The sequence below is a fragment of the Budorcas taxicolor genome, chromosome 19 (assembly GCF_023091745.1).
Source record: "Budorcas taxicolor isolate Tak-1 chromosome 19, Takin1.1, whole genome shotgun sequence".
Classification (NCBI taxonomy): Eukaryota; Metazoa; Chordata; class Mammalia; order Artiodactyla; family Bovidae; genus Budorcas; species Budorcas taxicolor.
The window spans coordinates 39,189,575-39,212,434 of NC_068928.1; the positions used below are offsets into that span (position 1 = coordinate 39,189,575).

Sequence of the window (22,860 nt, forward strand, 5' to 3'; positions counted from 1 at the left end):
AGCCCAGCTGACTGAGGAGGGCTGGGTGGCTCAGCTGGCAGAAAGAAGGCTTGAGATGGCACTCGGGCCCGGGCGTGATTTGCACAGGGAATCCCCTGGCCAGGCCCTGACGACTGCCTTAGGGACTCCCCATCCTGTCGCGGGTAGAAGGGGCTTCATGGGGAGAGCGGGTCAGAGCATTGTGGGGTGACCTGTACTCACCCCACAGTGTGAGGGGAGTGTGGGAGTGTGTGTACACACTCAGGCAGAAGCAAGGGATGCACACACACACCCCCACACACACCTACTCTCAGGAGGAGAGATTCAAACCCTGCTAATTCCCTCAGCCTTTATCAGTCCCACAAAAGCTGGGCTGGAGCTTTTTGCCTGTGGAACTCAATCCCTGAGGTCTGTAGGAGGGAGCACACCCTGCCCACCTCCAGACCTGCCCTGTCTCCCAGGGGCTGGCCCACTGCCTGTCCCCGGGGTTCCGGATTCTTGGGAGGGTGGGGAGGTCATGAGAAGGCCAGTCGCTCTTCATGGGTCACCACGGGGGTTGGGCCTGACCTCATTCAGTTGTCACAACCACCTGATGACGGAGGGACTCTTGTCCCCTTGCTACAGACGGGGACACAGGTTAGAGGCCATGCAGAGCCAGCTCCCTGACAGAAGTCAGGCCCTTTGCTCTCAGCCCCTCTGCAGCCTGCTGTGGCACCCAGCTGTGCGCACGAATGCCCAGGATGCATCAGCCACCGGGGGGTGGTGCAGGGAACGAGGGTGGCGTTTAGAATGCAGAGTCCTCGGCCCCACCCAAGAGGGTTTTGGTTGCCACTTCTGGGCCGGGCCCAGGGAGCTGCATTTGGGCAGCCCTGGCGATTCTGATGAGGGCTTTTGGTCCTGCAGGCCTGCTCTGAGCAGCTTAGAGCCAGGCTGTGGGGTAGAGAGGGAGGCGAGGAGCTGCTGTGAGGGGTGTGAGCTGAGGCTTTGCATTGAGGCCACTGCTCTAATCTCCTGCAGTTGGGCTCTTGAGGGCTGGGGCCAGGGGTTGGGGGAGGCAGAGGGTGGAGAGGGGTCCTGTCCTCTTGGCAAGTCTGGCTCTGTCTCCTGCTTCCCGGGCTGTGTGCACTCAGGCTCACCCCTTTGGCTCTCAGTCGTCTTTTCTTGCCTGGTAAAATGGGGACCAGTTGCCTCAATGTTGAGGGCTGGGCCCGAGGCTCTGAGGCTTGGAAGGGCTGAGTGGCCCTGGCTGGGGCCATGGGCCGTGACAGTTCTGGTTCCTGTGGCCACCGTGGGGGCTGGGCAGGCCGCTGTGGCGGGAAGGGAAGCGGGAGCCTCCCTAGCTAGCCCGCCCCACCCGCCAGGGGCCAGCCCGCGGCTCCTTCCTGGGCCTGCGTGGGTGTCTCTCTCTCTTCTGGCTCTGGGAAGTTGTCTGTGGTATTTCAGCTTTGTTTTCCTATTTCTAGACTGGTTCCCAAAGTGGTACTTTGGGTGTCTGGGACACCTGGAGCCTCCCTTGTGGGGGCGGGTAACCACAGGGCTGACCACAAATGACCCTCTGGGTGGGCCTGTCCAGACCTGGCTGAGGCAGAGCCCTGGTGGCGAGGGCCTAGCGGACCTCCACCCCCTTACCCCCACAGGCCAGCTCTCCCACCCGAGCCCCAGGACTAGTAAGAGGCAGCAGTTTTGGGGTGGGGCTGAGCTGGGGCTGTCTGTGTGGCCCTCTGAGCTCAGACAAAAGTGAAAGGAAAAGATGTCTTTAATTTTACCCTCATCATCCTTGGTGCTGTGCTTGGGAAATGGCACGGGGCACATGCCACAGGGGTCAGGAGATTGTAGCAAAGTCCTGTGCCCTGCCCTGCTGTGTGCGAAGTTCCCACTCTGTTACCTTGAATCTTATAACCTGCAGGGTAGGCAGCATACCTGCATCACTCATACCTGAGCCAGTTGAAGGCCAAATCCTGGATCTGCCCTCAGTAGCTCAGTGACCTTGGACCAGTTATTTAACCTCTCTGAACCTTACTGCCTTTATCTGTAAAGTACAAATTACCTCTCTCCAAAGGTTATTGTGAGGATGTTAGTATATATTAGGTATTTAGAACAGTTCCTGGCATACAGTCAGCACTCAGTAAATGTTCACTATTACTATTCTCCTGGAAAGGAGAGGAGATGGAACTTGGATATGATAAAGCTGAGGAGTATTAGACCTTTTGATAACTGCTTCCAGACTGACCTTTCTCATTAGCTCTCCTCCCCATCTGTGTGTGTTTACTCTTAAAATAATTTATTTTTTTTGTTAGAAGTGGGTGGGTTACATAGTACGTGGGTTTAGCACATGGTAGGTGCATAATAAGTAGGAATTGTTGGTATCATTTTTTTCAATATATATATTTTTAAGTCGTGATCTTTCCTCTTACATTGGGTCAGTAAGGCAGTTGTTTTTCAACTTATGCTGCCTGTTTGGAGATTTTATTTTTGCATTCAATTCATTCATTATTTACCCAACAAACCTTTGTACCTAGTATTTGCTATGGTAAGTGATGAACAAGCTAGAATCTGGGAGAATAATAAATCTATATATGAAAAGTAGAATTTCTTAGGCCCTGGTTGTTCAGGCCTGAGGGGCCTCAGGCATCGCTCCCCTCTCTACCTTGGGAGTGTCCAGGTGGGAGGCCCAGACATTCGGACAGGACTCCTGAGTTGAACTGACAAGGCAGGTTGAGTGACCTTGTGCAGGTCACTTCCCCGCTCAGAGCCCCTGTCACATCCTGGTGAGCCATCCCAGAGGAGGGCAAGCACTCCAGCTTGGGTGATGAACGAGGTTCCACGTGGGGCCCTCCCCAGACTTCTGGTTCCTTGACTTTTACCTCTGCCAGCTACTCCAGCTCCAGATGGCCAGAGAATCTTCCCCCCCTTGATTCTCCATAATCAGGAACAGGTGCTTAAATATGGTCAGAAACTCCAGAACCAGGAGGACTTTTCTTGATCAGCTGGCTGGCCACTCTCAGGAGACCCAGAGAGGGGGACCGACTTGCCCAGGAACACACAGCAAAGTAGTGCTGAGCACAGGCCTCCGTCCTTTCTTGCCCCCTGCTCCTTCCAGCCCCGCCCTCTCTGGGCTGCCTGTGCCAGCAGTGAAATGAATTATCCTTCCCCAGCAGGGAGGGAGAGGCAGTTCCTGAGCCTGGGAACCAGCTGATGTCATTGTAGTGTTGCCATGACAATTATTCCCCTGGATTAGGGGCCTGACCCTCCAGAGGGCCAGGAAGTGGAGGAAGGAGTCAGGGACTGATGTTTGTTCAGCACTTGACAAAGCACCTTTACACTTAACCCTTGTCCTTGCTTCCCTGGTGGCTCAGACAGTAAAGCGTCTGCCTGCAGGGTGGGAGACCTGGGTTCGATCGTTCGATCCCTGGGTCAGGAAGGTCCTCTGGAGGAGGAAATAGCTACCCACTCCAGTACTCTTGCCTGGAAAATCCCATGGATGGAGGAGCATAGTAGGCTACAGTCCATGGGGTTGCAAAGAGTCGGACATGACTGAGCGACTTCACTCCACTTCTTCACTTGTCCTTGCACACTGAACCCTGCTGTGTGCTTCGTATGTGTTTGTTGCTTTAAAGCCACCTGTATCTTTGATTTGAATGGGTGTGTCATGATCCCCATTTTACAGATGTGGACACTGAGGCCTGAGAGGTTAAATCAGTTGCCCAAGATCACTCAGCAAGTGGGAGACAGCCTGTGTTCATACCAGCTCCCACGGGCTCTTTGTTCTTGCTTGGTGGTAGGAAGCCCCCTCTCCATTATGGACAGTCCTCTTACAGGTGAGGAAATCAAGGCCAGAGTTCTTGGATCTGGGGCCTCTGCATCTGGAGCGACACGTTTTTGACTCTCAGTGCTTTACCTTTCTTAATGCTTGCTTCCAGAAGGGTCTCCCCCTCAACCCACCCCTACCACTAAGAGTCGCTGTGCTGGCCCAGGCCTTCTTGGAAGAGCTGCTGTGGGGCAGTTCTAGGCCGTTGGGGTGGGTTGGTACCTGGACCCACTGTGTTAACTTCCAGTCTGAGAGGACCTAGCACATCCAGGCCTTTATTTCAGTCTGGGTGAGAACAAAGGAGGTTCTGGAACCTTTTAGCAACAAGAAACCCTTGTTGGATGGGTGAGCTGGGGCTCTGGAGACAGACAGGGACCCTGACCCCTGGGGGGTGCAGAGGAACCAACAGGTGCGTGTTGTCAGTCAGGTCACAGTGCAGCTCAGCCCTGAGGCCAGATGACTCCATGCCTGGGAGAGGCCTGGAAATTCCCAAGGTCCTGGGCCTTGTGTCCTGGACTGACCTGCCTCCAGGACAGTGCAGCCTGCATGGAAGAAGTCCAGGCAGCTGGTGGGCTTTGGAACAGCTGTTGCCGAGGTGGACAGTAAAAACTCTGAAAGCCGGAGGAATAGGTTCCTGTCCCAGGGCCATTTCCAGCCTCCATTCTGCTCTTCAAAACCCCCAGGGGAGGACAGTTTTCATATTTCAGTTCCTTTAGTGCTTGGGAAGTCCTTTCTGAATGTCTGACTTAAGCCCCTCTAGTACTCAGGTTTCCATGGAATACTCAGAAGAGAGGGGCATTGGAGGGGGTGGTAGGGGTCTTTCTTGGCTCTTCGAAGCCTGAAGTGCTATCTGTCCCCCACCCATTTCATCCCCTCCTGTGGTGCTGACCTCAAAAGCCAGCCTGGCAGGCTCCAGGCAGCCACCAGGGCCTGTCAAAGGCTCATTGATTGAGTCTTCTGAGTGGCTGTCTTACCGCCCTCCTTTCTGGGCACCAACTTTGTCCCTTGGCACAGCCCTCACTCAGAAACTCCCCCAGGCTCTCAGTGGGTAGGACCACATCCTGGCCAGGGTGAGGGCTGGGGCAGTCCTTGGAGCTCTGGAAAGAACCTTTTTCCTCTTGCCATCAGGCAGGATGGGCCGTGGTGAAGGTTCAGGAGTCAGGCAGATGAAAATTTCATTCTGTTGGCTCTGAACTTGTGCTGCTAAGCTGTGTGAGCTTGGGCAGGTGACTTTCCCTCTCTGTGGCTCAAGTTTCCTTGTCTGTAAAATGGAACTAACAATAGTCTATACAAGACTTAAATGACAGTTCATGTAAAGCTCTTGGCACTCAGGATACACCAAATATGAATACATAGTAATAGTTTATTATCATTGGTCTGATACTTTTCGGCCAAGGTTTCTGCCTGGAGTTGGAAGGTGGGAGTGGATGTCGCTGCAGCGGGGGTTCTGGTCAGGGTCTCTCCTGGCTGGTTGCTGCAGGCTGGAGCCCTCTCTGCTCCCCCTGCCTCGACTCTGATCCCTCTCCACCACCTTGGTCCTCCAGGTACGCTACAAGGAGGAATTTGAGAAGAACAAGGGCAAAGGCTTCAGCGTGGTGGCAGACACGCCTGAGCTCCAGAGAATCAAGAAGACCCAGGACCAGATCAGTAATGTAAGGTCCCCTGCTCTGCGGGTACTACCCTGACTCTGGCGCTCCCTTCTCGTTTCCTCCCCACCTGCCTGGCAGTCGTGCATGAAGCCAGTTCTGTGCCGCCCCTGCTTTCCTCAGCAGGCCTGGCTGGTGCCTGCTTGAGCCGAGGGAAGGGAAGGGTTTGGGGTTCCCAAGATGCCTTTCCTCTGTGCACCCCCAGATTGCCCTTTTGATACCCTCTGCCCACATAATATTTCCACCTTGAAAGAACTGGACTTTTTGGGGGGGTGTACAGGGAGGGCCTTTGTGCTAAATCACCCCCCTCACCCCCTACTCTCTCTGAAATATCCCCCCCTCCCTGCTGGCTATGGTGAGGGCCAGGCTTCGGCCTAGCTGTTTTGTCTGAGCACAAAGGTCAGAACTGGGTGGCAGGGGTGGGGAGGGGCTGGCCTCCCCATCGACTGCCTCTGGGTGCTGACATTGCAGTCATTTCCGCCCTCCTTCAGCCTCCTCCCCCACCTCGGCTTGCTCTTCCTTCCTGTGTAAAAACCCCAGTCGGGTTTTGCTCGCTGGCTCTGCACCCCTTGGTCTGGCCCTCCCAGGTCCAGGGTGGTCACCAGTATCTAGCCATGGCAGGGCTGGACGTGCAGAGTGGGCGCCCCTATGACACCTGGGGCAGGGCACAGGCCTCAGTTTCTTGCTTGGCGGAGCCACAGACTAGCAGCCTGTGTGGCTCTGGGCTTGTGGGGAGGCTGCTTAGGGGGCTTTGGGCAATGCGGGGGCACCGCTGTGAGCCACAAGCATGGACATGGCTGCAGGCCTGTGTTGCTCAGAGTCCCATAAAGGACTGGGCAAGCAGGTGTCTTCAGGTCTGGTTCAGGAGGGGTTGGCAGGTTGCCTGGTGTCACTCTGGGCTGAGGAACTGGACAGAGGCTTCAGGGGCCCTGAGTTTTGGGTGGCCTATCCGGCATCCAGCCCTCAGACCTCCTTTATCAGGCACTCCTGGAAGTGAGTTGAACCACTGTTAGGGTTGACTTGCTGTGGCTCAGGTAGATGTCAGAAGCCAGGACCCAAGCAATCAGAAGTGGCCATGTCTGAGACTTTGGCTCTTAAACTTTGATCAGCAGCCTGCAGTATGAAATACATTTCATGTCGTGGCCCACTGAACAGGCTTGCTGATTTATTTAAGAGAAACAGAACCAAAACTTTCAGGAAAGAGTGCTCTACCACTTAAAGGGCATTCGGATATTTTCTGTTCTATTTTAGTTTGTTAAAGATGCTGGGTTTCACAATTAGATTGTTGACCCGCAGCTTTGAAATTCGTGTCTTGAGGAAATGGAGTGCTTCCCTTGGGCTAAGATGCCTCTGACAGCTGTAATCCCCTCTTCGCCTCAAACAAGGCCTGTCTCAATTGCTTCTTTATTAGCTAGGGCCTGGCCTCAACCCGAGAGCTTCCCTGCAGGTTGTGCCCAGAAGAAGGTGGGAAGAAGGTGTGGGTCTCAGCTGTCCTCATGGAAAACAGGAGGGAGGGGAAGCCTCAGGTAACAGGGAAGGAATATACAGAAAACTGGGCTCCTGAGTCTTTAGCCTCTGGCCTTTCATTGTGAAGACTGTTATCTGGACACCTGCTCCCTTCCTACAACTGCAACCCCCCAGCACATTCACTCATTGTTTCCAGCCTGTGGCTTTTAGAAGGGGGAGGCAAGCCCAGTCATCCTTGCCTGCTTTTCTGGAACTCTTCCAGAATACTCCACACCCAGCCTGTTGCACCTGTATTCCCCAGCCTCTCCCCTGCAACTAGTTATTGGAGGTGTTAATGTCGGAGGAGCCCTGGTAACAACTCACTCTGGCCAAGACACCCACACTTGGGCAGATACCATCTTATCAGTAGCCACAGGGCTGCAATGAGCTGATTGTCCTCTATCTGAGGCAGGGAGGTGACTGATGCCTGACCTGGTTCTGCTTTTGCAGCTTTAGCTGGGACCTCTGACACATGACCACAAAGCTGGAAGACTCTTGGTTTTGGCAAATGCCGTTAGTCTGTCAGCTGTGGGCTTCCAAACAGCTGTACTTCAATCTCTTGAAAAGGTTGATTGAAGATACAGGCTGAAAAAAAAGAAAATGCATCCTGAGGCCTCCTCCTGGGACTGCCTGGGAGCAGAGCCCAGAAACTAGCATTAATTTTATCTCCTTTTTAGGAACTAGCAATTTTTTAAAATGTTTATTTCTTTATTTATTTGGCTATGCTTGGTTGTGGCATGTGGGGTCTAGTTCCCTGACCAGGAATCGAACCTGAGTCCCCTGCACTGGGAATGTGGTGTCTTCGCCACTGGAGCACCAAGGAAGTCTCAGGAACTAGCATTTTATTTTAAAAATTATTCCTGTTGTTGTTTTTTATCTTTTCTTCCATTTTTATTGAGCTGTAATTGACATGCTGCACTGTATACGTATAAGGTGTCCAGCATAATGATTTAATTTACCTCCATCATGAAATGATTATCACAATAAGTTGAATGAATCATCTCATATAGATACAAAATTAAAAGTGATTGATAGAAAATAAGATTTCTTTTTTCAAGAACCAGCATTTTTAACACATTCCTTGAGTTCCCTGCAGTGTGAGAATCATCACCAAGAGTCTGAAAAGAGCTTCACCAAAGGTGCCAGTCCTGGCTACATCCCAGAACCCCCAGGGCACTTTAAACCACGTTATTAAATTGTCCTTCCTCCAGAGGAGTTTTGGGAAGGATGATGTCTAGAGCCACGCCTTCTGTTTTGTATCCAAAATAGTGTTCCTGTATGAGCTTGTCACTCATTTCCCAGGTTATCGTCAGATGCCGCCTCGATTTGTGAGGAAAATGTCAAGCACTTAGTCTGAGATAAATATTGTCCGTTGCTGTTAATTTAAAGGTAGACTTTGGTTTCTGCATGGTGGTGAAAGAAGGGACATGGACTAAAGTTTGGCTGAAAAGTTGGGCCTTTGTCTAGAACTAAAAATGTGTGGAAACTTGGGAAGCAAGGTGCTAGTAAGTTAGGCCCCTGTGGTGTGTGATCAACTCTTTTTCAGTTGAAGTATAGTTGGTTTTCTATTCTGTGTTCGTTACTGCTATATAGCAAAGTGATTCAGTGATACTGGGTTGACCAAAAAGTTCACTCGGGGTTTTCCATAGGGTGTTATGGACAGAATCAAAGAAACTTTTTGGCCAAGCCAACATTGATCTGGCCTTTGGGCGCCAGCTCTGATGGCTGTGATGGATGGGAGTCTCTCTTTTTTCGGCTTTGCTGGGTCTTAGTTGCTGCTCCTGGGCCTTCTCTAGCTGCAGTGCACTGCTCTCCACCTCTCGTGCACGGGCTTCCTGTTGTGGAGCAGGGGCTCTAGGCACGGGCTTAGTTGCCCCACAGCACGTGGGATCTTCCCAGACCAGAGATCAAACCTGTGTCCCCTGCATTGGCAGGCAGATTCTTAACCAATGACCCAACAGGGAAGCCCGAGACAGAAGTTTTTAATTGCTGAGTCCCTTTTATTAGGAGCCCCTGCCTTCAAGAAGGCAAGTTTTCATTTACCTATATATTTCCTCATATATAGATTTCCTGTATACAGTTTTGGGTCTTTTTAACTTTTCCTTTTTCTGTAAAGTATAACACATACACACCTGTGTGTGTGTTCACCATGCAAGGCAGGAAGCAGAGCATGACAGCCCCCTGTCAAAATAGAGCTTTCAAAGTGTTCAAAAAACAGACATAACTCTCATGTAGTGAGTACCTATCATATAATTAACTTAATTATGAGGAACCAGCTGGGAGCATCTGACAGGCAGAGGTGAGGCCTAGTCTGTGAAAGAAAGCACTGGATATAATTAGATATAGAACTGGTTAGTGTTCTGCCATTAGCTGCAGAACTAGTTAATGGCCTACAGGACTGTAAAACCATAAGCTTTGGAGATATCCTTGCTACAGACAGATATCTTTTGCATTTCTTACAGTCAGAAATAATTAGCAGCTCATATTTCTTAAATTAGCTTCAGTCCTTATGCATGCATTCATACATGCTAAGTTGCTTTAGTCCTGTCTGACTCTTTGTGACCCTGTGGACTGTAGCCCACCAGGCTCCTCTGTCCGTGGGATTCTGTAGGCAAGCATACTGAAGTGGGTATGCTCCAGGGGATCTTCCTGACCCAGGGATCGAATCCGTGCCTCTCATGACTCCTGCATTGGCAGGTGGGTTCTTCGCCACCAGCACCACCTGGGAAACCCTTCGGGTTCTTATAGTTTGGGCCCAATCAGTAGTAAATAGTAAAGTCAGAGAAAATTCTAGCCCCAGAGTCAAATGGCTGGCGCTGGGCTTGTTGGACACCGTGTATGCTTTTTTTTTAAGTATGGAATCTTTCTTTGTTTAAAACTGAAGTATATGTTGTGTTAGTTTCAGGTATACAGAAAAGTGATTCAGTTAACTTTTTCCAGATTCTTTTCCCTTATAGTTTACTATGAGGTATTGAGTATAGTTCCCTGAGCTGTAACAATAGGTCCTTGTGGTTATCTGTTTTATATTTAGTAGTGTGTACATGTATCCCAGACTCCTCTGATTTATCCCCCCTCCATAGCTATGCATTTCTGAATACTATAGTTTTGTTTTCCCCAGTTTTGAACATACATTGTTTTTTTGTGTCAAATCCTTGGGGTAACACTGGGCTTAAAGCATCCTGACGCTGTAGTTTATTCTTTTCTGTTGTGTTATATTCTGTTTAAACTGCTTATCCCGCATTTTGTTGATTCTGGGGTTGATGGCATTTGGATTGCTTCCGTGGCTGTGGACAACTTCATACGTATTTCCTAGCGTTAACGTGGAGGGCAGTTGTCGGATCTTGGAGGCTATGTCTCCTCAGCCTTACCAGATAACGCTGAAATACTGTTCAAGCAGTGGTATTGATTTACCATCTCGGCAGCACTGGTGAGAGTTTCCACTGCTCTGTATCCTTAGACTTGTTCACTTTAGCCATTCTGAACTTGCATTTCTCTGATTAGTAATGAAGGCGAGCACAGATTTACATTTGTTTTAAAAACACAATAGTGTTAGTCTCTCATGGGGAACACAGCATTACTTAGTGGTTGAGAACTAAGGAGCTGATGGGAGAACTCATTTATGCACCTCTTACCTACCTCCTGAGCCTTGGTCTCCCTGTCTGAAAAATGGGGATGATCGTAATACATTGTTCTTGGGCTGGCTGAGAAAAGGAAATGAGTAATGCATATAAGGGCACCACAGAGGCCCGCAACAAATGGAAACATTGTTAAAAAAACCAGACCTTGGCTGGTGAGTTGATTATTCCATCCAGAGCCTGATATTCCCTTCTTGGCTGTGATGTGGAATCATGTGGGAGCAAGTGTGGTGTCAGACCTTGGTTTTCCACCACAATCAGGAAGGAGAACACGGGTTCAGAAAACAGACCATCAGCTGGCAGAGAAAATGTGTTTTCCACAGCTTTGGAACGGACCCTCAACGAGTCATCCTGGAGTCCTGGCTGGCAGGGCCCTGGATGAGTGGGGAGGGTCCTCCGGGGCCTGGACCCCTCCACGTCCATGCACTTGGATCTCCCGGGCGTCCTTCCAGGGGGTCCTGGGACATTTTTTGGCTGGGCCTCTGCTGACGTTTCTGAGCTTATGGTGACCCCTTTTCAGGGCACTTAGACGACTGGAACTTTGCTGAGCCTGGGACTGAGCTCAACCAGGGCCTTGGCCTCCCTTTTGGATGTGCTCACACCCTTTAATGTGCCTCTTTGCTTCTCAAGCTATTAGGTTGATCAGCAAAGTAATAACAGTTTCCTTGTTTCCTGCGCAGGGGAGGGAGAGGAAGTTGAGAGGACTGAGATTTTATCAGGTGGCCCCCTGGGCGGAAGGGCACTGCAGCCTCACGTTTCTTAGTCCACTTCCGTTCTGCGCTGCTGCTCCTGACTTCAGTGCCTGGCACCCCTTCTCTCGAAGTTAGGGTGACCTTGTGATTATCATCCCTTTTGAAAGCGAAAGGGAGTGCTATTAATATTTGTTCTAGAAGACATGAACTGGGGCCAGGGGCAGACTTGGGCGTGGGGTCACCTTGTCCCAGGAAAGGACCTGACCAGCTGTGGCTTTGTCCTTGTATGACCGGCTTCAGGCCTGACTAATGAAAGTCACTTCACTTCTGTAAAATGGAAATTAAAGTGTACCTATGGGACTTTTTTAAAAGGCTGATTATTGTCAAGGCCAAGGGAGATTATATGCAGAGAACTCAGTGAAGAGCTGAGTCAAGGTTATTACAGTGAGCAGGTGGTTCCTGTATCGGTGGCGGGAAGGGTTCTCCTGTGTTCAGGCTGCCGCTGCTGTGTCCGCCTGGATCAGCTGGCCCTGTGTAGAGTGGCTTTTTAAGGAGCAAGATGGATCCCATCAGCCACTTGTGGAAACGAACACACGTCCACACTTGCTTTCAGTTCTAGGATTTGGCTAGGTTCCTAGAGGTAGTTGGAAGCCTTAGGACCACATGGGAGCAGACGGTGCCGTGGCCTCTTTTTAAGATGAGGAAGTCCAGGCCCAGAGGGGATAGGACTCTTCCAAGTTCACATGAGCAAGTGAATGGCCCGTGAGGTGTGGGAGGGACGTGCAGTCCTCGATGAAGGACTGAGTCTACAGCATGATGGGGGATGGAACCCAGACGTGCTTCTTCCTCCAAGAGTCACCCCTTCATGAATACAGAGCTGCAGCCTGCCCCTCAGCCCACATCCTGGCTCCCTCAGTGCCCAGGGCAGGCCTCTGTCTGCCTCCCCGTGGTCACCGGCTCCCAGGGTCAGGCCTCTTTTCATTACCGGAAAGTAAACACGGGAAGCTAACCTTTCCCACCCTAGGACAGAAGTCAGAAGGGCAGTTGCCTTGAGAGCCTAGAGGCCTCTGCTTGGCCCCACTCCCCCACTACTCCTTGCCAGAGGAGGGGGGCTCACTTAGTGGGCTCAAGAGAGACTCTCACCTTTTGCCCTTGTCTTAGGGATCTGAGAGCAGGACACTGGCCCTTGACCTTCACCTCTTAGGGTTCTACTTCATGGGAGTTTGGGGATCCTGTGGGTGTTCAGTCTGACCAGGGCCAGCTGTCTCCCCTTCAGTTTATTTTGCTCTTTGGGTGTGGGTCCTTGCTTGGGCATGACGGAAAGGGGTGAGAGGAGGAGGGAGGCTCATCCTGACCCAAACCCCTAAGTGAGGCACTCCCTACCTCCCCACCGGCCCATCCCAAGCTGTGCTGCTGCCTGGCCTGTTCTCCCAGCCCAGGCTGCAGCAAGTCACCACCATTCAACAGTGGAAGAGCAGCAGGGAGATGTGGGTGGGCCCAGCCGACCACCCCTGCAGACCTGTAGCCCTGCCGCTTCTGGCTGAGTTTTAGTCTTGCCCTCCTTATAAAGCGGATGCAAGAAAGCAGCAAAGAACGTGAGAAGGCGCGGGCCACAGGAGCACCTGGGCTCGGACAGCTGGATCAGGCAGGGACTTCCGAGCACAGAGTTGCAGGTTCCCTCTGCTCCTGGAGGCAGAGCAGGCTTTGCCCCTCCTCACCCTGTCCCCCTCACCCACCCCCTCTTCCACCGGGAGCAGCACAGGGCAGGATCCTCGTGAACAGGAGGTGAGAACCAGCCTCCAGGCCGGTGGTGGTCTCAGGTCTGGAGAGGATTCAGGTCTGGGTCTGCTCGGGACCAGACCAGCTTTCTGTGTCCCCCTTTCTGAGCTTCCTCTGCGGGGGAGGTGGGGGGGACTGCCCCACTTCCTCCCCAGCCCCAGCCCAGCACTCCCGGAGCGCTAACCATGGACCATCCACCGCTCCTCGGTTGCTTGCCTCCTTTCCCCTAAGTTTCCTCTCTGCAAAGTCAGTAGGTCCTCAAGGTGCAGTGTGGGCATGTTGCCACTGGGAATGCAGGCAGAAAATCCCAGAACTCCTGACTCTGCTTCTTTTTCATCCTTTGTTTTATTCATATTTGTACGTTTTACACACAAATGTGTATAGACATTTCATGGGTGTAAAGTGGTACTTCTGTGTAATTTGGGAGGATTGTGCTGAAACAGATATTACCAACAGGAAAAGAGGGGGCAAAGAGGGGACAGCAGACGTTTTCTGTAGAGCTCCAGAGAGTAAATGTTTTAGGCTTTGTGGGCCAAAGGGCCTGTCAAAGCTACTCAGCTCTGTAGTGACGGCGTGAGAGCAGCCAGAGATAATAGGGAGATGAATGGGTATGACTGTTCTAGTAGAACTTTATTTCTGGACACTGAAATTTGAATTTCATAGAAATTTCATGTGTTACCATCTTATTCCTTTTAACTCTCCACACAGGCTTCAAACGTTACTAAACATAGTACCTGTTCTTAGCTCATATGCAGACCATGAACAAATGGGCTGTGGGCTCATGGACCAGAGTTTGCCAACCTCTGCTCCAGATCACTGGTTCTCAAACTTGAGCCTTGAAGACTCAGACTCACCTTGGGGAGCTTTTAGAAGTGCACATGTCTGTGTGCTAAGTCACTCCAGTCATGTCTGACTCTTTGTGCTATGGATCATATACCTACCCTATGCACTGTAGCCCGCCAGGCTCCTCTGTCCGTGGGGTTTCTCCAGGCAAGAATACTGGAGTGGGTTGCCATGCCATCCTCCAGGGGATCTTCCCAACCCAGGGATCGAACCATGTCTCCTGCATTAGCAGGTGGGTTCTTTACCACTAGCACCACCTGGCAAGCCCCTTAGAAGTGCATATTCCCTCCAAAAAAAAAAAAAGAATAAAGGTGCATATTCCAAAACCCGAGCCCTGAAAATTGTAGATTCTATGGAAGGTCCTGGAACCTGCGTTTAGCAGATTGTCTGAAGACCAGACTTTAAGAACACAATTCTGGGTCCTGGTGGTCCTTGGTGAAGACCTGGGGTGTGTGGCTTCTTCAGGTCTCTTTTTGCCCATTTTTTAACCTGAGGAGAGAAGGAACTCATCTTCCAGATACTGACATACCCTCGGAGAGTGCCGGGCTTTTCTCGTCCTACAAGCTGGGGTCCTCAGCGGAGCTTTATGCGGTCATGCCCACAAGAGGCAGAATCGCCTGCTGGTTAAGAACACAGGCTCTGAAATCTCCATGAGCATGGGTTAATTATGTTGCTTGTCAGTGCTTTAGTCTCCTTGTCTGTTATATGGGGCTATGCTGTACCCCCGTATAGGTGCTGACATGCTAAAATGAGCCTGTGATGCAGAACTCCTGGCATAGTGCCTGGCACCTAGCAGATGCTCTGTAAACCAGAGTCACTGCTATGGGCCAGGGTGGAAGTGGGGCAGCTCCAGCTCTGCCGCAGGGACATAAAAAGGACTGCCTACATTCGTCTGGTGCTTTCACTTACATTCATTCCCTTCTGAGGGGAGTGGCAACCCACTCCAGTATTCTTGCTGGGAAAATCCCACGGACAGAGGAGCCTGGCAGGCTACAGTCCATTGGGTTGCAAAGAGTCAGATATAGTTGAGGCACTAACACTTTAGCTGACATGGCCCTTTTACATCCGTCATCTCATCACATCCTCCAGCAACCCCTGAGGGGAGGTCCTGATGCTCACTCTGTAAGGAGGAAACCCGGCCTGGCGAGGTGAAGTGTTTGTTGGAGGGTGCGTCGCGGTACACCCCTGCTGAGGACCTGGCTCTCTTCGCCTGGAGTCCTGCAGGAGTCTCTCCCGTCCCAGGATCTTGAATGGCAACGGAAAAGGGGAGCTTTGGTTGGTTTGCTGTGGGTCCTTCACCCAGTGCTTTCTGTCCCTGCAGATAAAATACCACGAGGAGTTTGAGAAGAGTCGCATGGGCCCCAGTGGGGGTGAGGGTCTGGAGCCCGAGCGCCGAGATCCCCAGGAGAGTAGCTACCGGCGGCCCCAGGAGCAGCAGCAGCCTCACCACATCCCTGCCAGCACCCCAGGTGAGCGGGGGGCTGTGGGGACCGAGGACCCTGAGGCAAGGTGGGGAGGAGGTGAGGGGGAAGCCTCGAGTACACACACGCGCACATGCGTACACAACCAGGTCCCATCCCTACCCAGGGCATGAACACACACGCACACACACACCCCCCCACCCAGGGCATGGACACACACACACACACACCCCTACCCAGGGCATGGACACACACACACACACACACACACACCCCTACCCAGGGCATGAACACACACACAAACACACACCCCCCTATCCAGGGCATGAACACATACACACACACACACACACACACACACACACACACCCCTACCCAGGGCATGAACACACACACACAGGAGGAGGTGAGAGAGAAGCCTCGAGTACACACACGTGCACACACGTATACACACCAGGTCCCATCCCTACCTGGGGCATGAACACACACACACACACACACACATCCCTACCCAGGGCATGAATACACACACATGCATGCACACACACCCCAGGTCCCGTCCCTACCCAGGGCATGAACAGGGTCAGGGCTGTGCTGGCCCCCGCTGTGATGGGGAGGGTGCCGCTGGGGCGTGGCAGCAGCGTGTGTGCACACAGACAGAAGCCCTTGGGAAGTGGGAGTTGAGAAAGCTATGGGGTTGGAAATACACGACATGGTCTCGGGGAGGAAGGGGGCGGCTCTGGGAGGGTCTGGGTTTGACCGGAAGGTCCTGAGCCTGCCTCCTGCTGGCTTCCAGTGTACCAGCAGCCCCAGCAGCAGCCGGCAGCCCAGTCCTATGGTGGCTACAAGGAGCCTGCAGCCCCAGTGTCCATACAGCGCAGCGCCCCAGGCGGCGGCGGGGTGAGTGGCCCTGGCGGAGGGAGGTGTGGGAGGTAGGGTGAGCCTAGGGGAGGCTTCCTGGGCGTCCCTTTAGAAAAGACGTCCCTTCTTGGACACCCTTTTTTTGTTTTGTTTTGTTGGACAACCTTTAGGAAAAAAAACTCAGGCGAGACAATTCTCAGAGATATAAAGTAGCCTGGGATAAGAGACCTGCTGAGGCCTCAGGCTCCAGGTGCACAAGGGAGGGAAGGAACAGCAGTGGGTCTGAGAGGTCATCTGAAGGCTAAGGTTCCAGAGAGACCAGTCAGTGCTTCAAATACTGAGCATGTTCTGGACAGAAGGGATTTGGTCTGAGTAACAGTTCACCTTTCTGCCCTCTTGGAACTTACATTCCAGTCAGGGAGACAAACATGAATAGATAAGTAGGTATATGGCAAAAGGTCATAGATAAGCCGTGAAGAAAAGGGGTGGGGGCAGCAAAGGGCTCAGTAAAGGAATGAGTGGTGGAGAAGAACAGCAAGTGTGAAGGCCCTGAGGCAGGAGTGTTCTAGGAGTATTCAAAGAGCAGCAGGAAAGCCAAGGTGACTGGAGAGGGATGAGGTCTGATCACACAGGGACTTGAAGGCTTCAGGCTTCCTTGGGGGCTCAGACAGTAAAGAATCTGCCTGCAATGCAGGAGACCTAGGTTCAATCCCTGGGTTGGAAAGATCCCCTGGAAGGGAGTAGTGGCTACCCACTCCAGTATTCTTGCCTGGAGAATTCCATGAACAGAGGAGCCTGGCATGCTCCAGTCCCTGAGGTCGCAAAGAGTCGGACATGACCGAGCGACTAACACTTGGACTTTCAGGCTGCCAGGAGGCCATCATGACTGGCAAGCTGTGCAGAGTAAGGGCTTCGACTTGTGTTTTCAAAGCTGGCTTCAGCAGCTGTGTTGAGAAGCAGCAATAAAAAGCTGAGGGTGGAAGCAGGGAGATGAGCTGGGTGGCTGTTACGGGATGCAGGTGCAGATGGTGGTGACTTGGCCCAAGAGATTAAAGGCACAGTTGGTGACAAGGACTGAGGTCACTTCAGTCATTCCATGAGAGTTGTGGCCTCTTTTTTTGTGTGTATGTGTGGTTTCTAATATTTATTCTTCTGGTTATAAAAGTAGTACATGAAGAGCATTGGATTGGGAGAGGTTATGAATCAATCCTGCAGGAATTAAGTTACTTTCTCGGAACCTGTATTTCCTCATCTGGAAAGCAGGATAAGAAGCCTGGAGGGTTGTGATCTCTTATTCCATAGTCTTCAGGACTGATGAAGCTGGTTTCTGCTGGGTTGGGGGGAGAATTGGAAGTTTTGTGCTAAATAGGATAGGGGGCCTCTGAAGGGTTTAAAGCCAGGAAGTAAATTCATCAGGTTTGCATTTTGGGAAGTTCCCCCTGAGATCACAATAGATGAACAATGGGAGGAGGCAGACCAGGGGAATGGAAACAGAAGGTCTGAACAGGGTCTTGGAGGTGGGGTGGGGTGGTGGGGCAGATCCTGGAGATTTCTAATGGATTCATCCAGCCTTGGACCCAAACGGATCCCAGAACCTGGCCTGGGGGACCCTAAAGGCTAAGCTGACTCCCAGAGACAAGTCAGTGTCAAGGGCAGTGATGGTCAGAGGACATTAGAATCTTGCCTGCTTCCAAGATTACAGTTGGATTTCATGTGTTTTTATTGGAGATTGCCTAGAGCTGGGGTTTAAACATGAGACTTTAGCTGAGGTTGGAAGGTGGGATCTGACAGGTACTTCTTGTATCACCTGGAGTTTTTTCTCCCAGGAGTTGGTCTTTATCCTGAACTTAACCAAATTCATCAACAGCTTCAAAAAAACCAAGAAAGACTGGTGTTTATAATAATACAGATAATAGCACGCAGGGCAAGTCATCCTTTTAAACTCAACCCAGCGTGGTGTCCACTGGACAGTACTGTATTCCATTTCCAAGGGACAGGGTGGAGGTCCTGTAACCTCCATCCCTGTTTGTGTCTGGCCCTTAGGAGGTGCCAGGAGCATTGTTAATAAGGTGATCGCTCTCAGAAGGTATGACACAGAGGTGAGAAAACTTGAGGCAGAGCCTAGCCCGTCCTTGTCTCCCAGCTCCTGGTCCCCTCTGCTCTGGGGTCCCAGAGAGGTAGGCACCCCTGACTGACCGCGCCCCCACCCCTGCAGAAGCGGTACCGTGCTGTGTACGACTACAGTGCTGCCGACGAGGACGAGGTCTCCTTCCAAGATGGGGACACCATTGTCAACGTGCAGCAGATTGACGACGGCTGGATGTACGGGACCGTGGAGCGCACCGGTGACACGGGGATGCTGCCAGCCAACTACGTGGAGGCCATCTGAGCCCGCCGGGCACCGCCCGCCCCATCCGTCTTCAGTGCATTCCACAGCATCGCGTCTGTCCTGGGTGTGACCTGTCCACCCTTCGGTGTCTCTGTTTTTTAAATTCTGCGACAGCTTGTTTATCCTCCCCCTCTTCCAGCTTCTTTTGCCAACCGAAGCCTTGTTCTGCCATTTTCGCGGCGCCCCTTCTGGCAGGTTTTCCCCTTGACCAACTTCTTGGTTTTCTCTCTGGATGGAACACGTGTGAACCGCTCTGTGGGAGGCCAAGGCCTGTGGGGATGGTCTGGGTGGGTGACCCGTTGGCCCCCAGGCCTCTGCCTTCTCTCTTTTCTGCCCCCTCAGCCCCTCCTACCCACCTCCTCCGACATCCAAACATTCCAGGACTGGGGTGAGCCCCAGGACTCCCAGAGGAGGGGCTCCACACATTCCCAGGAGTGGGACCCTGCTGCCCGTGCCCTGGGATGGGGGTGGGGGTGGGGAGGGTGCTCCTGTTGTGCCAGTGAGATGGGCTCTGCCTCTGCTTCTCAAAGATGGGGCTGCCGGCCCTCCAAGAGGTCCCCTCACCACCCTCTCCCGCTCAAGGTTGACAGAGGTGGGTAGAGTGCCTGCTTTGGAATTCATTCATCCTCCCCCACATGGTTCCTTTTCACACTGTGATTTCACTCTCCTGCTCACCTGGGCCTGGTGTGGACGAGGAGCTGGACGCTCAGCTTGGGTCCGGGTCTCACCTTTCTGCTTTAGGGACAGCTGCAAGAAAGAGGGGAATGGGGTGTTCTCTTCGCAGCCCTTTTCTCTCCCTCCCACTGAGTCTCCGGGGTCCCTGGCTTGCCTCCTCCTGAAAGATGGGGCAAGGAAGCCTCAGGCCTCTCGGCTCTGCAGCCCAGCCCCTGAGACCTGGTTAGACGGGCCGCTCCTCCTGGGAAGGCAGCTTGGGGCCTTCCATGGCCTCCGGCCACCCCACACTACCTGATCTGACCCCAGGGGGACTGGACTGTGCGAAGCCATAGCCCGCTCTGTGTCTCCACAACTTCCTCGAGGGGGAAGGAGTGGGTGTCTGCAGATGTCTGTGGCAGGCGAGTGTGAGTGCGAGCGTGAGAGAAGCAGGCAGGGTGTGGGCTTTCAGGAGGGTGCACAGAGGGGAGGTCCTTGAGGGGGAGAAGTTCCTTATGTTTTCTTTGGAATGAGAATCCTTCCTTTTCTTCTATCCCTGAATGGAGGAGGCCCACCCCCCCCCCCTTTCCAAAGTGCAGAAGTGAGGAGGGGGTGTGTACTTGGTGGGGGCTGATAATGGGGCCTGTAGCTAGCTGGCAGAAGGGGGAGAGGAGAGACTTCATGACTCCAGGCAGATACCTTCCCCCATCTCTGTGTCTTGGGCTATAGAATAGGGGCCAGGGGACCTGTGTCACCTACGCTGTGTTCCCCCCTCTTCCTGCCCTCCCACCCCCTCCCCTGCCCCCAGCTCGCTCGTCTACCTAAAGCCTCCCTGAAGTAAAGGGAGAGGGTCCCAGGGCTTACAAAACTGGAAGCGCAGACCCGGGTTGAGGAAGGGAAAGATGGTGCTATCTCCAAGTCCCTTCTTCACTCTTGGGTGGCTGTGACCACCCTTGCCTGATTTTATGCATCTCTGGGCTTTCCTGTCACCCTTCTGGGTCTCCCCCTCCCATCTTTACCCCAAGTCCACTGACTCAGGCCCTACGGTTGACATCTTTGCATCCTTGTGCCTTGCAGGAGAGGGAGGGACCTGCAGGCATGTTTAACATCTAGTCCTCACTGCTTGTGAGTTGACTTGGGAGTATTTACCCCTGATCAGAGGCTTGAGCCCCTGCCTGACTGATCCTTTCCCTCCTTGGCCACAGCCACGGTGAGGGCGGGTGGAGAGTCATATTGGGCAGTGTGGGGGATGAGGGAAGCAGAGAAGGAACAATTTTGGGAGCCGTGGGCAGACACTAGTCCATTCTATTTCCTCTTAATCTCAAAGCACAATGTGGATTCTGGGACCAAAGGTCAGAGAGACATATCCTGTTGGAGAACCTGTGGTTAGCAGGGAAGTGAGAGGCTGGGAGGAGGGCTGGGGAGCAAGAAGTAGCCTGTTTTCGTTCAGCCTAATTTTTCTTCCAAAACAAGGCAAGCCAGCCACTGGAATCTTGCTGCCAGCCCTTGGTTCCTTCCATCCTAAAAATAGGGGACCTTTTCTCACACACCCCCAGAGAGAGGAGGGACTATTCACACTGGTGCTGAGGGACCTAGGGGCTGCTGAGAGTCCTTATTCCTTTCCAGAATCATCCATCCCCAGCAGAGCACAGAACCTGAGGGCTGGGCCGAGTCCCTGGTCTTGTCCTACAGTTCACAGAGGGTTGTTTTTTTTTTTAGCCAATCTAATCCCAGGAAAGAATATGCAACAAAGCTAGAATGTGAATATAACTTTAGTGGACCAATAATAAAATGCAAGGAGCCCAATGGTGAGAAAAGTGAATTCTCTCAATATCACTTGCTGTTTTCTTCCTCATGTCCCTCCAGGGAAAAACTACTTTATTGCTTAATTTCTGCCTTTTCCCCCTTACATATGCACTTTGGGGCCTTTTTTTTTTAAATAGCTGGAAAAAAAAAATACCACCCCACAAACCTGTATTTAAAAAGAAATAGAAATGATCACGTGAAATTTGCCTCTGTCCAAACATTTCATCTGTGTGTGTGTGTGTGTGTGTGTGCGTGTGTGTGTGTGTGAAGCCGTCCGTTCATCTTTTTATATGGGGTGGTCGTCTTTTCTTGGTCTGTTTTGGTCCCCTCCCTCGTGGGCTTGTGCTTGGGATCAAATCTTTCTGGCCTGTTAATGATTCTGAACATTTGACTTGGACCACAAGTGAATCTTTCTCCTGGTGACTCAAATAAAAGTATAATTTTTACCTGCGGACTTGGCTTGCTCTCTCTGGTCCTGAGGTGGTGTGTGTGTGTCCTGTCTCCTTGGGGGCATTTTAGACAAACTTTTATCCCCCTTTGACTTTATGAACAGCCCTATGAAAGAAGTAACTGCTTGATATCCATCTTACAGATGGGGTTTCCTGAAGCCCAGAAAGGCAGTGGTTTGGTGGGAGTCACACCAGCTAGTGGCTGGGGCTGGAGGTCTTAGGACCCCAGTGTGATGCTCCTGGCCTCCTGCCATGACCTTGACAGGAGCCCTGCACCCACACACTTGTATCTCCCAGGCTCAGTTCTTTGTTCCAGGTGCGTTGGGTCTGAACTTTGACCAGGTCAGGCAGCCCGCCTCCCCTTTTCTGCCGGGTTGGGAAAAGAAGGTGGCAGAGAAGGAATCCAGATCCTTTGTCCGCAGCTTGGGGCCACCAGTCAACCTCGTGCTGTGGCCTTGTGGAGGGGGCGTTCTTCACTCTGGGCACAGAGTTCAGGCTTCCCCTGGCTTCAGGATAGCAGCAGGGTGGAGAGGAAAAGGGCTTTCCCCAAAGTGAGAGTCTTTGTGATCAGATGACACGGCTGCTCCGAGCAGCTGAGCAGCGCTGGGTGGGATAATTACAGATGGTACTGACACCTGCTCCCCCTCTGACACCACGGGCGGCTTGATGTGTCCCCCGTAGCAGGCAATGAGTTGGCAAATCTTGCCTCCATTGGCCTGCCTCCTGTTTGCTGCAGAGCTGTAGCCCCCTCTCCCCAGGAGGCTTCATTCATTCCCCTTTTCGGGACAGTCTGCTTGGGAGGGAACCAGTGCCAAGTCTCCACTCCCAACTCATAAGACACTCTTGCCCTGCCTCCCTGTGCGAACCTACTCGAGCAGTTTCCTGACTCCCTTCTAAAGCAGCCTGAGTTCCTGAGGCTTAGCATGACGAAGCAGCTGCTGCTGCCCTGGTCCTGTGCCCCTCAAAGGAGCTAGTTAGCGTGGAGCCAAGGACACTAGGCTAGAGGTGTCACAGGGAATTTACTTTTGTTTTTTAATTTAATAGGAAATAAGGCAAAAGGCATAATAAAAACAAGAAGGCATAACTACCCACCACCCAGCTTAAACTATGAAATATCAATTCTCCTTTCCCCTCAGAAAAAGCAACTTGAAATATATGAAAAAGGTATATATGTACAACTGAATCACTTTGCTGTACGGCAGAAATTAACACAAAATTGTGAATCAACTCTACTTCAATAAAAAAAAATAAAAGTCACTTGAACTGCATTTCTAAACACTTAACTGCACAGGGATGGGCCTGACCCAGAGTTCTGTAGTGCCCTCTCTGGGTATAACACTGCAATGAGCACTGAAGAGGATATAAGAGAGGATAAGGATGTGGGAAATGACCACA

General features: G+C 52.0%; 1 protein-coding gene across 1 annotated transcript in view; it reads left to right on the forward strand.

The window, feature by feature from the left end:
• LASP1 (LIM and SH3 protein 1) overlaps positions 1-21,467 on the forward strand; it is a 40,188-nt gene extending 18,721 nt beyond the window's left edge. The window contains exons 4-7 of the mRNA XM_052657320.1: positions 5,332-5,439; positions 15,210-15,357; positions 16,106-16,209; positions 18,386-21,467. Coding sequence (XP_052513280.1) covers positions 5,332-5,439; positions 15,210-15,357; positions 16,106-16,209; positions 18,386-18,559 — 534 coding nt within the window. The 3' untranslated portion in view covers positions 18,560-21,467. The remainder of the gene's footprint in view (positions 1-5,331; positions 5,440-15,209; positions 15,358-16,105; positions 16,210-18,385) is intronic.
• Positions 21,468-22,860: the final 1,393 nt, after the last annotated feature.